This window comes from Dasypus novemcinctus, chromosome 16 (genome assembly GCF_030445035.2).
Source record: "Dasypus novemcinctus isolate mDasNov1 chromosome 16, mDasNov1.1.hap2, whole genome shotgun sequence".
NCBI lineage: Eukaryota > Metazoa > Chordata > Mammalia > Cingulata > Dasypodidae > Dasypus > Dasypus novemcinctus.
The window spans coordinates 65,193,649-65,206,955 of NC_080688.1; the positions used below are offsets into that span (position 1 = coordinate 65,193,649).

The 13,307-nt window shown below is 54.3% G+C and overlaps 1 protein-coding gene across 1 annotated transcript in view; it reads right to left on the reverse strand.

The window, feature by feature from the left end:
• Positions 1 to 275: 275 nt before the first annotated feature.
• DYM (dymeclin) overlaps positions 276 to 13,307 on the reverse strand; it is a 542,345-nt gene continuing 529,313 nt past the window's right edge. Inside the window, exon 17 of the mRNA XM_071208556.1 lies at positions 276 to 453. Coding sequence (XP_071064657.1) covers positions 346 to 453 — 108 coding nt within the window. The 3' untranslated portion in view covers positions 276 to 345. The remainder of the gene's footprint in view (positions 454 to 13,307) is intronic.

Consider the following 13,307-nt stretch of genomic DNA (forward strand, 5'->3'; position numbering starts at 1 on the left):
ATCTTCTCCATCATCATGAGACATTCATTGCATTTGGTGAATACATCTCTGAGCACCGCTGCACCTCATCTTCATGACTTTTTAATTGAAGAATATAAAACCAAACACAATCAAGGGGTAGACCGCTGAGCACCCTCCAACTCCCCAGAGACTTTCTTCCCAGAAGCTTTGACCCCTGGGAGGGTCTGAAAAGTTGGATTTGGTCGAAGCCCTGAGCTCCACGGGAAAAGTGCATTCCTCCAGCATGCACTTGTGAAGAACGAGAAGAGGTCTGTGGAAACACCATGCAGGGGCCGAAGTGCTTCCTCTCTGTCCTGTCGGGGTGTCCCTGAAGCAGCCTCAAGGTCAGGGGGAGAGCTGGCAAATCTCCACGGCCCTGCCCGCGTCAGGTCGGGAGCCCAGCCCAGGGCTGGTGCTCCAGAGATGCTTGAATGAACACAGGACAGGGTTCATCTGAAAGAACGACATGAACCACATGATCTACGTGTTTCTAAATCCAAGGGTCACCCTCAGTCCTGGCCTTATGGGTCCATCCACGGCGCCAGCACGGGGCAGCCCCTCCTCCTCAATTCAGTCTTCACTTCCCTTGCAGACGCCCCGACTTCCCCCTGCCTTTCCCGCCGCCTCCTCGGCCACGCCTTCCTCTTGGCCTGGCCTGTTGAGTTGGGTCCAAGCTCAGCCCTCGGGGCTCTGAGGCCCGCCTCTGGCTCTGCCCTCCCGTGGTGGTCTGGCCCCATCTCACTGCTTGCTGACAATACCCACGCTCTTTCTTCAACCCAGAACTCACTCCTGAACTCCCGGCTCTTACGCCCAATGGCCTTGGCCAGCTCAACACCACAAACCTGAAGCTTCCCGTCTTGGTTAACGGCAGCTCTCTGCTTCCATTACTCAGCTGAAAACCTCACGGTCATCTTTGGCCTCTCTCTTTTTCTCATATCCCACATCCGACCCATGAGGAAGTCCCATGGACTCTGCCTTCAGCATACACCCAGAATCCGGCCACTCCTCGCCCCCTCCGTTACCACGCTCATCTCTGCCCTGTTCCCTACTGTGTGTTCTCAGCACAGCAGCCAGAGTAGGCAAGCCATAGCACCCCTCTCTGCAAAACCCTGACCCCTCCAGTGGCTCCCCGTTTTACCCAGAGTAAAACCCAGAGGCCTTATAGGGGTCGGCCCTCAACAGTCCAAAACGGTGGCTCTCAAAGTAAGGTCCCCAGACCTGCCACCTCGATATCACCTGAAACTCGTTAGAAATGCAGATTTTCAGCCCCCACCCCAGACCTACTGAACCAGAAACTCTGGGATGGGGGAGCAGCAGTGTGTTTCATAAGCCTTCCAGGGGACTTCTGTGAGGCTCGTTCAAGTTTGAGAACCACTGGGTTACTGGTGACTTGGTGACCTGGCCCCTAGCTTACTGCCCCGGGCCCTTTGCCCTAGCTGTCCCTTCTTTCCCAAGTCTGCACGGCTTGCTGTCTTACCTCTTTCGAGTCTTGGCTCAGATGCCACCTTCTCCGTGAGGCCTTCCCTGCCCACCCGAGTCACAATTTCATCTCTATGTTTTCTATAGCATTATCTTCTATTAGCTCAGACAACCTCCTGATGGTGCTGCTTGCTTACAGGCTAGCTTCTCCCCCTAGAACGTCTGCGCCTCTGGGTGGGCTCTTGCTTCCTGTACTCATGGACACATCCTGAGCACCACCAGTGGGGCTGTGCTCAGAGCAGGTGCTTAGTGCTTGCTGGACAAATGAATGAAGATCCCCACAGCCCAGAGAGCACCAGCCACCATTTATTCAGTACATATTTTGTTCAGACTTCTTTTCAGAGCTCTTAAAATCTTTCTGGGAGATACGTAGCATGCACTCCATTTTATGAACAGAGAACTGGACTCAAAGAGAGGTTAAGCATTTGGCCAGAAGTTGCCCAGCGAGAGGGGTTAGGCTTTGGTGTCTTTCTGATTTGGAAGCCTTTGCTCTGTTGCTGATATCAGGCAGCTGTCCCCACCCCCGCCCCAGGGGGAGGTGAACCTGATGCCACCCTGATGGACCCATCCTAGGAGAAACACGGTCAAAGACAGCACAGCACTCAGCCCACTGCGACCAAGCCATCCCAGGGAAGGCGCACAAAGCAAGCTCCGGAGTTCCTCGTGGCAGCGCCTGGCTCCTGTCTGCTGCTGAGGGGGCTGGGAGCGGGTGGGCGGGCCACCATCCAGTGTTCTCTCAATTCTCCTGCAGCCCTTTGGAGAATGCGCCCCTTCACCCAGTCTCTAAGCAACCGTCTTCTGTAGCGGGCAGGAAACTCGGGGAAACGATCCATTAATGATACGTTAGGAAACCCTTACTGAAAATAATTACACCCTCCTCGGAGGGCGACGTGTCAAAACTCGCTGGGAGGATTCCTCAGTTCAGGCAGAGCCCCAAGGCCAGCCCCTCCCTCCAACCCCCTCCCTCCCACTCCAGCCCCCACCCGCCAGCGCCTCCCTCCAGCCCCCTCCCTCCCACTCCAGCCCCCACCCGCCAGCCCCTCCCTCCAGCCCCTACCCCCCCCATTTACTTTCCCCCTCAATCCGGCCTTTCTACCACTCACACACCCTCTCTTCTAAATGGGATGAGCAAAGTGGGAGGGGGCACCCCCAAAATCCACACCCCATCTCTTTTTTATAAACCGCATGACTTAGCCATCATAAGTAAACACCATGTTTTCAGAACAAAAGTCCAGAAGTGCATAGAAGGTTTGAAATCAGGGCTGCCCTGGGAAATCCAGGTGGATGTCTTTGTGGCTATGGGGGCTTGAAACCTGATTCCTGAAGTTGGGATTGTAGAACCATCCTGGGTGTAAGGGTTGGGGACACCCAGGCTCCAATCCCTGAGTGACCTTGGGCCAGTCACTCGACTTCTCTGAGCTTCAATTTCCTTCCATGTAAGTGACCATGACAACTTTGTAAGATTGTGATAATTAAATGACATTTCGCCTATGGCTATGGAATCTGGCACATAGTGGGTGGCTAATATAGGTGGTTAATGTTGCTATAGGGCAAACGTAACTTAATAGTAAAAGATGAAAAGTAATGAGCAAGTCTGGAGGAGAAGAGATTCTGGAGGGCTGGAACGATTAGCATGAGCCAGGCCTTAAAGCATCTGGAGGATTTGGGAAGTCAGGGGGCCAGGGAGAGTCTTCCAGGCTGGGCATGGGTAGGGGTCTAATGCAGGGAGAGAGAAACACGCAGAACTGTCCCAGAGTGGCTCTTTCGTTTAGTGTCTCCCTCATCAGAATTCAGCGGGACTCTGGCTCTTTGTTCTCCCAACTTTGGGTCAGCGAGTTGGACAGTCCAGGGTCCAGTGGGACCAGTGTGTGGTTCCCAGTGAAGCCTGACCACCTGCCATGAGGGGAGCAAAGGCTGCTGGGGCTCCCCTTCCCCACCCCACCGGTGCCACCCACAGCAGGACTTTCTGCTCGTGGAGGGGAACCATCCACTCCATCACCTGTCAACTTTGGCACCCCAATAAAGACTACAGCAGATCTGATAACCTCCAAAAAGCAGCTTACAGGCCCCCATCTGCACCCAGATCCCCTTTCCTTGTAAATAAGGCCAGTTCCAGCCTTCCGAGGCCACGGTAGCAGAAGGCTTCACCCTGATTGGGAGAGGGGGCACCAGCAGTCTCTGCATTTCGGAAAGATGCAGCCTCAGCCTGGAAGAGGCCCGCGGGGAGGGCAGGCAGCTGTGAGGCCGCCGGGCTGAAGGGGCAGAATGGGGCGACAAGGGGCCAGAGAGCAGAGGTGCTGCCCCTGAGCTGCCAGGCAGCCACCTCCCCACCGGCTTCCCTCTCTTTCTGCGGGATTCCAACAGAATTACCCGCAGTTGAGAAATTTTGCCTGGTCTCTTGAGATCAATCTTTTACTTTTAATTTTTCTTTATTACTTTTGGAATATCAATATAACACATTTGTTGAAAAAATATTAAAACAAAATGAAAGGCACAGGACATTCACATGGCATTTTCAGGGCAGTGAATGGCGGTTACGTGACATTACGAATTTGTCAAAACCCATGGAACTGCACAACAGAGTGAACCCTGGGAAGCGGATGCAGCTCAAGTGATAGAGCTTCTGCCTGTCATATGCGTTTGATCCCTGGGGCCTCCTGGTGAAAAAGAAGAAGAGAAAGCATGCCTGTATGGCAAGCCAGTGCCTGCGGGGGTGCCTGCGTGGTGAGCCAGTGTCCCGCGCAAGTGAGTCACGCAGCAAGAAGATGACACATCAAAAGAGAGACAAGGGGAGAGTCAAGGTGAAGTGCAGCAGAAACCAGGAACTGAGGGGGCACAATTGACAGGGAACCTCTCTCCACATCAGAGGTCTCTGGGATCGAATCCTGGTGAATCCTAGAGGAGAGAAAATGAAAAGAGAAGACAACACACACAGCAAAAACAGCAGGGCAGGAGGAGGGGAAGGGGGGGGAATAAATAAACAAATCTTAAAAAAAAGAGTGAACCCTAATGTAAACTACGGACCTTACGTTACTAATGACATGGCTAAATTGGTTCATGGTCGTGCCCCACTAATACCAGATGTCAATACCAGGGGAAACCAGGTGCTTCCCGTGCAATTTTTTTCTGTGAACTAAAAACCATTCTTAAAATACAGTTTGTTGTTAAAAAACACACACAGAAGTGTCTAAGGTAAAAACTGAATGTGCCCTTCCCCAGCCACCTCCTTCTTTTCAATCCCACTCCCAGAGTTTGGCCTATGCTGCTTCTCTCACGGTGTTTTTAGTCTTTATTGTTGTTTAGCTTTGATTTGCTTTGTTTCCACAAATATGGGCTGATCTTGTCCATGTTCTCCCATGACCAGTTGTTTTCACTCGACAGCATAATATCACGGAAATTCTTCATAACAACTGCCTGAGAGTTACAGTACGATGGGCCGTAAGGGATCTGAGCAACTAGCTAATGTTGATGGGCATTCTGAGTCTCTAATATGTCTCTGGTTCAGACAAAGCTGCACAAATGTCCTTTCAAAATTCATCTTCATGAGCTTATCCAAGTGTTTTGTGCAATATTTTCCTGGTTATGACATTGCTGGGTCCAAAGTTATGTGGATTTGAACATTTGAGAGCAGTTGCTAAATGAATCCCCCAAAAGGCGGTGCCAATTTACATTCAAACCGAGTGAGTGCACGAAGGTTATTTTCCCACATCCTTTCCTGCACTGCGTATTATCAATCTGTAAAAATTTTCAACCCAATAGATGAAAAATATTACCTCATGATGGCCAATTTGTATTTCTCTTCATTACTGGAGAGAATAAACGTCATTTCATAAGTTTTATCGACCATTTTATTTTCTTCTGACAATTTCTTCTATCTTTTGCCTATTTTTCCATTGGGTTTTAAATTTTTTCTCCCTTACATGTAGATTCAGAATACTAATTCTTCATATTTTACATGCAATGCCAATATTTTCTCCTGCTGTTTGTCATTTATCTCTGCACTTTGTTTATGACTTCTTTTTTTCACTTTTTCAGTTTCTGAGGAGCCAAAGGGGTCCATGTTTTCCTTTCTGCTTTCTGGGTGTCTGTCACCTTCCAAATCCTACTCTTCAGGATAAAATGATGGGGACCCAGACCCTCAGAACTCACTGGCATAAAAGTCCAGGCGGGGCGGCGGACTTGGCCCAGTGGTTAGGGCGTCCGTCTACCACATGGGAGGTCCGCGGTTCAAACCCCGGGCCTCCTTGACCCGTGTGGAGCTGGCCCATGCGCAGTGCTGATGCACGCAAGGAGTGCCCTGCCACACAGGGGCGTCCCCCACATAGGGGAGCCCCACGCGCAAGAAGTGCGCCCCGTAAGGAGAGCTGCCCAGCTCGAAAGAAAGTGCAGCCTGCCCAGGAACGGCGCCGCCCACACTTCCCGTGCCGCTGACGACAACAGAAGCGGACAAAGAAACAAGACGCAGCAAATAGACACAGAGAACAGACAACCAGGGGAGGGGAGGGGAATTAAATAAATAAATAAATCTTAAAAAAAAAAAAATGTCCAGGCGGGAGCGGCTGACCTGTGAAAGCAGGTGAGCAGGAACTTCGGGTAGGGATGGCTCTGCAGCCTTCTTCCACCTGCCCCATCTCTCTCCTGCAGTGGCTGGGAGAGGATGGGGTGGGGGTGGGGGAACCGCGGGGGCCTCCCTAGGTAGCCTTGGCTCCAAGGAGCCCAGAAAGTGGAGATATGTCGATGGACTTTTCCAGGAGTTGGGCTTGGTGCCAGTGGACAGACTGACCTTAGCCCAGGTCCTGCGGAGACGCCACCCTCGTCTTCCAGACCTCTGGAAGGGCCTCCGGAAAATGGGTTGGTGGGGCAGCAGCCCAGCCTCGCTGGGCGGTCGTGGCCGCAGCTGCCGGATTTCGTTGATCATTTGTCATTTCTCCTATTTTAACAGCATTATGTACTACATAGTCACAAGCACCATAAATATTGCAGAAAATGAAGCACACAGAAAGTGCTGCTTGGAGGCCACCCCGCAGGCAGGGGAAGGGCCTGGGGTCCATGGAGCTGATCTGTGTTTTAACCTTTCTTGAGTCTCCGTCCCCAGAATTTCCTAGAAAAGGATCCACATTATTTAGATTTTCACGTATTTTGACATGACATTATAGCTAATCTTTTCTAACAATTTGAAGGTCTCACCCTTATCTGGGGCTGTGCTCTCGTCCCAGGTCCTTCATTGTAGGCTTGTTTTCCCCCTCTTTTTAAAAATCTTTCACCTGGAATAGACACAGACACAAGTGCATTAAACACAAATGCACAGCTAAATAAATGACCGTGAAGGAAACACCTTGCAGTCAGCAGGCAGTCATGGGAATATTTCCAGCACCCCAGAAGCCACTTTTCACCCCGGGGACCCCTGCCACTCATAATCTCCTTCTTGCTCCCACCAAAGTAACCACCCTCCTGACTTCCACGGCAATCACTTCCTTGCATTTGTTTTCCTCTCCTTTCGCCCCCTTGATCCGTCTTGCTGGGCAGTGTCAATTGCCTCCTCTGCTCAAGGATGGTCTATCAGACCCCTGCCCCAGGCCCCCTGTCCCAGCACCCTCACCCCCTCCTCCCCAGCTTGGGGCCCCACTCCTTACCCTATAGGAGGGAGGAGAGCCCCTGAGAGCCACCCTGCCCTCTGGCTAATAATCCCCAGGTGGGAATTCCTTCTCCACTTCTCACCACTGCAGGATCTTGGGCAGGTTAGTAGATGCTTTAAGCTTCAGTGTCTTCTCTATAAAGTGAGTTATGGGGAGGACCAAAGACAAGAATGCATGGAAAGCATTTGGCCCGGTTTCTGGCATTTAGTAAGTGGGACACAAATGATTGCTGTTATTCTTGCACCTTCTTGCCTCCCTGCCTTGGCTACTTCTGTTTCCAGCTCCTGGTGTGTTTCTTCCTTCTCTTTGCATGGGAATTGCTAACTTCTCCAACAAGGCCCAGCCCGAACAACTCAGCTTTTATGATGTCCTTTGCCCAGTGACTTGCTCCCTCGGTATTTTCCCTCACACTACCTTCCTGCATTCTCGAAGGCTAGTAAAACATCTCTGCCATTTATTGGGCAACTGCTTCATGCAGGCTCTTTTTATATGTTACCTGAAATCCTTGCATCAACCAGCATAGATTATAGCTCTGTTTTATAGAGGAGCAAATTTAGACTCACAGAGGTTAAATGATTTTGCCCAAGGTCACGGAGTTGATAAGTGCCAAAGCTGGGAATAAAACCCGGGAGGATGGATCCAACTCTGCATTTCCAGCCAGGGCCTTATTCCACACTCCTTTGAGTGTGTTAAGAAAAGGTCCCTCTGGGGAGCAGATGTAGCGCAAGTGGTTGAGCATCTGTTTTCCAAGAATGAGGTCCTAGGTTCGATCCCCGGTACCTCCTAAAAACAAAACAAACAAAAAACCTACTCTCATTGGGGAGTGGATGTGGCTCAGTGGTTGAGTGCCTGCTTTCCATGTACGAGGAGGTCCTGGGTTCAATTCCGGGTACCTCCCCTGGGTAGGGCCCATGCCGGGGTGCCTGTCATGGAGGTGGGCTGGGCCCCACCTGCTCCCAGAACACTTTTATAAGGTACAGACAGTAAAGCTTGGCCTCTAGCGTTCAGCCTGGAGGGACCTGCAGGAGTCACAGATCCCCATTGCTCCACAGCTGGTCTGGCCACACTTGGGGAGAAGGGCTGGCACCCTGCAAAATGTATGCTCAGAGGCCCCGGGAGCCAACCTATCTGGAAGAGCCCAGAGCAAAGCCTTCCTTGCCTTGCCTTTTGAGCCCCTGGGGATGCGGGTCCCAGAGTGGGCCAAGAAGCTGTGGGGCAGGAAGCAGGCCTCATGACCCGTTTGGCAGTTGTGGTCACCTTAAAGCCAGCTGCCTGTGCCCTTCTGATCTGGGCGTAAAGGTGCGTGAATCTCCAGAGGCAGACAGCCTGGGTTCAAGCCCCAGCCCGGTGGCTTTCTGTCTGGACTACCTGGGGCAAGTTCTCCTCTGTGCTTCAGCTTCCTCCTCTGTAAAAGTGATTAAAGATAGTACTTACCACCTCTGTAAATGTGTGAGGAAAGCTCTCCTTACCTCACAGGGTGGTTCTAAGATGACAGGAGCTTCTACACGCTCAGTATGGAGCCTAGTGTAGACTAAGCCTCCATGAATGTGGCCTCTGATGACTGGTCCTCACTGCGGGCTCCCAGGGTCCCTCCCTCTCGGAGGGTGAACACCCACGGCCCCGGCCCCAGGCGCAGCCGCACAGTCGAGCCCCTCCCGGGAGCTGCCCCCGTGTGGTCCCCACTGGCCCACAAGCCGTCTCTTCTCAGAGCGCCAGAGCTCCCGTCTCCCGTGTGCTCTGGCCGCCCCAGCGGCTCCCAGCCCTGTTCCAGGAGGCCAGACCCCAACGAGCACGCCTCACTCTGGGTCTGAGCCCTCCCCAGGCCTGGGTCCAACCCAAGGAAGTGCCCCAGTAGGAGTGAAGGTGCAGCAAGGCCTCAGGCCTCCTGGAGCACCCTGTGTGGCTCGGACCACGTGCCAGGGGTTTTGCAGGCATTATTGCATTTATTTTTCACTACCTCATGAGGCAGGGGGTATCAGCGTCAAGCTTATACTTCTGACAAACAGGCTCAGAGAGGTTAGGTAATATGCCCAAGGTCACACAGCAGCAGGATTCATACCAGGCCCACCTGGCCCTGGAGTTTGGGCTTTCTTTTCACAACATACTGCCATAGGGGGGCAGCCCTCTGGGGTTGGATGTAGATCGTCCCCAGGGAATGAGCAAGGTAACCCCAACTCTCAGATACAGAGGGCCCTGCCTCTGCTGCATAAAAATTGACGTCAGACAGAGCCTCAAGAGATGCAGAATTGTGTTGCATCTGTACATCAATCTGGCAAGGGTTACCGTCTTAACATATCGTCTTCTAATCCATGAGCATGATATGTCTTTCCATTTACTTAAATCTTTTTTAAAAATTTCTGTCAACAATGTTTTGTAGTTTTCAGAATATGAGAGTTGCATTTCTTTTGTTAAATTGATTCCTAGGTATTTTATCTATCTATCATCTGTCTATCTATCTATCCATCTATATATATGTTATTGTAAATGGAACTATTTTCTTAATTTCATTTTAGATTATCCACTACTAGTGTACAGAAATAAAACTGATTTTTGGATATTGGTTTTGTCTCCTGCAGCCTTGCCAAACTTGTTTATTAGCTCCAATAGCTTTTTTGCTTGTGTGTTTTGTTTTTTAAGGAGGCACCAGGGAATGAACCTGGGACCTCGTACGCAGCCCAATGGCTTGAGGCATCTCCACTCCCTCCAATAGTTTTTTCATGGATTCTTTGGGATTTTCTATAGACAAGAGCATGTCAGCTGCAAATAGAGATAGTTTTACTTCTTCCTTTCCAAGTCGGTTGTCTTTTTCTTGCCAAATTGCCCCGCCTAGCACCTGCAGTCCAACGCTGAATAAAAGTGGTGAGAGCAGAAGTGGGTGCCTTGTCCTGATCTTAGGGGGGAAAGCATCCGATCTTTCCCCATAAACAGGTGAAAGATGTCCTTTACAAGCTGAGGAAGTCGCCTTTTACTCCTAATTTGTTGAGAACTTCTATCATGAAAGGGAGCACCTTAAGAGATGGCAAGAGGGCATGTGGGCTGCCCCACTCAGGCTTGTCTGCTCCCTACGGGGCCTCAGGGCTACTGGCCCCACCCTCACCTCCTCCCCAAACGTGGGCTCTTTGGGTTCTCAGACAGCTCACGCCTCGGTAAGGGGCACCCCGCTCCCGTGACATCACCACCCCAAGGCCCTCACAGCTGGGACAAGGGCCCCGCCGCTCTGGCTGGTGAGTGGACACAGTCCCTCGTGGGCACACCGAGGACGCCTTGGCCAGGGAGCAGGGGACACGGAGGGAGGGTCCCAGGGCGGTGGCTGTGAGACCCCGCCTGCCTCTGGGTCTCCTGTCACTGGCTCAGAATGTGCTGATGGGCCCTGCCCCTGCGCAGGCAGAGAGCAGTGGGGGACAAGAGAAGGAGCCGCCCCACTTGCTGACCTTGGACTCGGGGCTCAGACAGGCCAGCTCTGCCTCTGAAGGAGGAGGCTCCAGCCGTGCTCTCCCTTGGGTCCGTGCTCTCCCTTGGGTCTGGTGAGGCCCCTTAGCAATTCCCTCACCCAGCCCAGCTCGTGCTTCCCTGGCCGGGAATGGCGCTGTGTCTGTCTCAGCTTCGTCCCCTCGCCTCCCTCCCCTCTCCCAGCTCTTCCTCAGGAAGCACCTCGAGCAGGGAGGGCCCACCCCTCCAGGGCTAGGGCTGCGGTGCGCAGCCGTGTCACAGTGGGCTTTGACACACAGCAGGCGCTCCATAAATGTTCCTTCCCCCTGGTTTACGGGCGGAGGCCAGGGGGTCCGGGGCAACGCAGGATGAGTGGGAGGGCCGGGCGGGCAGGAGAGAGGAAGGGGCTCAGATAGCCTGGGGCGGGAGTAAGGGGTGCTCTCAGCGCGGGCACCCGGTTCTCTGGTCCCCTGAGAGGCCCCATTCTTCTGAGGCGACTCCTGCGCCGCCCCTCCGCTCTGTCAGCCTGGGCTCCCCGTCCCATCCCTGCTGACCAGGCCCACCAGGTATTTAGGGCTCGTCTTCCTGGAGGGGCCTCCTGGCTTCTCAGACATGGCCTCAGTGCTCCAGGGCCCCAGGCCTCCGGCCCACCAGGGACACTGAGGCCCGAGAGGGAGGGCTCGCCCCCAGCCCCATTCACCAAATCCATGAAAACCAGGACAGCGAGAACAAAAAGGCCAGCGAGGCCCGTCCACTCCTGGGTGAATCTGGGTGGGGGGCCTACCCTGGTCTCACCTCCCACTCCGCTTTGTCTGACAATCACCCCCTCCCCATCTCCAGACACCCTCCCCGGAGAGGCACAAATGTGCCCTCGGCCGGCGAAGCCACTGCTGCAGGCCTGCACCCACCTGGCCAGGCATTTCGGGGGAAACCGAGGCAGAGGCTCTGCCCTGGCCTGGAGAGATCTGAGGAGTGGCGTGAACTCGGCCAAGCCGAGGGAGGTGGGGGGGCTGCGCACAGGGCGCATGAGGGTGGTGGGGGCGCACCTCGGCCTGGCGCTCAAGCGCGGGGGAGGGCAGGCCCTTCTTCCCCGCCCAGCTCCTGCTGCCAGCTCAGCAGGCTTGACGGGCGAAGGGGCCCCTGCAGGCCTGCTGTACCCCGTCTCCCCCAGTGCCCCTGCTCGGGGTCAGGGAGAACACATCCCCGCCTAATTTCCAGGGGCCCTGCTCCAGCTCTGGAGTGACTTTGCAGTTGGAGGCTGGGAAGCCCCTGGAATTCTCCATTTCCCCCAAACAGTGGTCAGAGCGCCTCTCCTGGGGCCACCGAGCATAGCGGCAGACCGGTCCCTTGCACCCTGCCCAGATCAACAGCTGGGGGTCCTGGAGGTCCTCACTGGCCAGAGCAGCCCACTGGCAACGAGACCTCTCCCTCCTGGGGTGCCCCGACCTGGCTCGCCCTCCCTGAGCTCAGCCTGCACGAGTGACAGAGGTCAGCGCGCCTCTGGGCCGTTCTGTGACCTGGCCTTCGGGCCTGGGCTTTGGACTAGCCGCTCCGTCTACCGAGCCTCCACTCCCCTGCACCCTGCCAAGCGCCCGTGCGTGCCGCCACACTTCCCCCTCGCGGGAGCCCTCTGAGGTGGGCACGTCGGGTAAACCATGTCACAGATGAGAGAGCGGGGTATAGAGATGGGGCAACCTCACCCAAGGTCGCAGACATGGGAGGTGACAGAGCTGGAACCTGAGCCCAGCTCCATCCTCAGCCACCGTGCTTGCTGAGCACCAGGGATCTGCAGCCCCTTGCCCCAATCCCAGACGTCCCTGGGTCCCAGCTGGGATGGGGAGGGGCCGCTGGCACGGCTGGGGGCTGGGGCGCGTTCTGGGCCTGGGGCCTTCTGCAGCCGCCCCTTTTGTGGCCTCCCTGCGTGACTCATCTCAGCCTCACTTCCCAGGCTGGAGGGGGACATGGCTCAGGGCGTGGGGGGTAGGTGCGCTGCTGAGGGTCAGGCGCAAACTGAAGAAGCCATTCTGGGGGTGGGGTCTCTGGAAAGGGGAGCGCGCTGGGAGCACACAGTGACACCCCTGGCACTGGACACACCTGCTACTGGACACACCTGCTGGTGGCCCGCCCCAGCCCGGGCTCTGTGGGGAGAGGCTCGGGCCTGGAGGTGGCCTCCTGAGGGGAGGTGGCCTCCAGCGGGGAAAGTGAGTGGAGAGCTCTGGGCGGGGTGGCGAGGGGGTGTGTTGTCTGCTTTCTAGCTCTGGCTGTCCTGACAGACTAGGTGACCTTGGACTAAGCCGTCCTCCTCTTGGGCCTCAGGTCACATCCGTGAAGTGCGACCTTCACTTGAGATGCCCAGCCAGGGTCCCTCCACTCCTGCGTACCCTCCTGGGAGGTCCCCTGCACCCATGATGTGAGCCCTAATCCTTTTTTTTATTTTTAGGAGGTACCAGGGATTGAACCTGGGACCTCATGTGTGGGAGGCAGGTGCTCAACTACTAAGCTACATCTGCTCTCCTGAGTCCTAATCTTTTTTTTTTTAAGATTTATTTTATTTATTTCTCTCCCCCACCCCACCCCAGTTGTCTGTTCTCTGTGTCCATTTGCTGCATGTTCTTTTGTCCACTTCTGTTGTCAGCGGCACAGGAATCTGTGTTTCTTTTTGTCGCGTCATCTTGTGTCAGCTCTCCGTGTGTGCGGCGCCATTCCTGGGCAGGCTGCACTTTCTTTTGCACTGGGCGGCTCTCCTTACGGGGCGCACTCCTT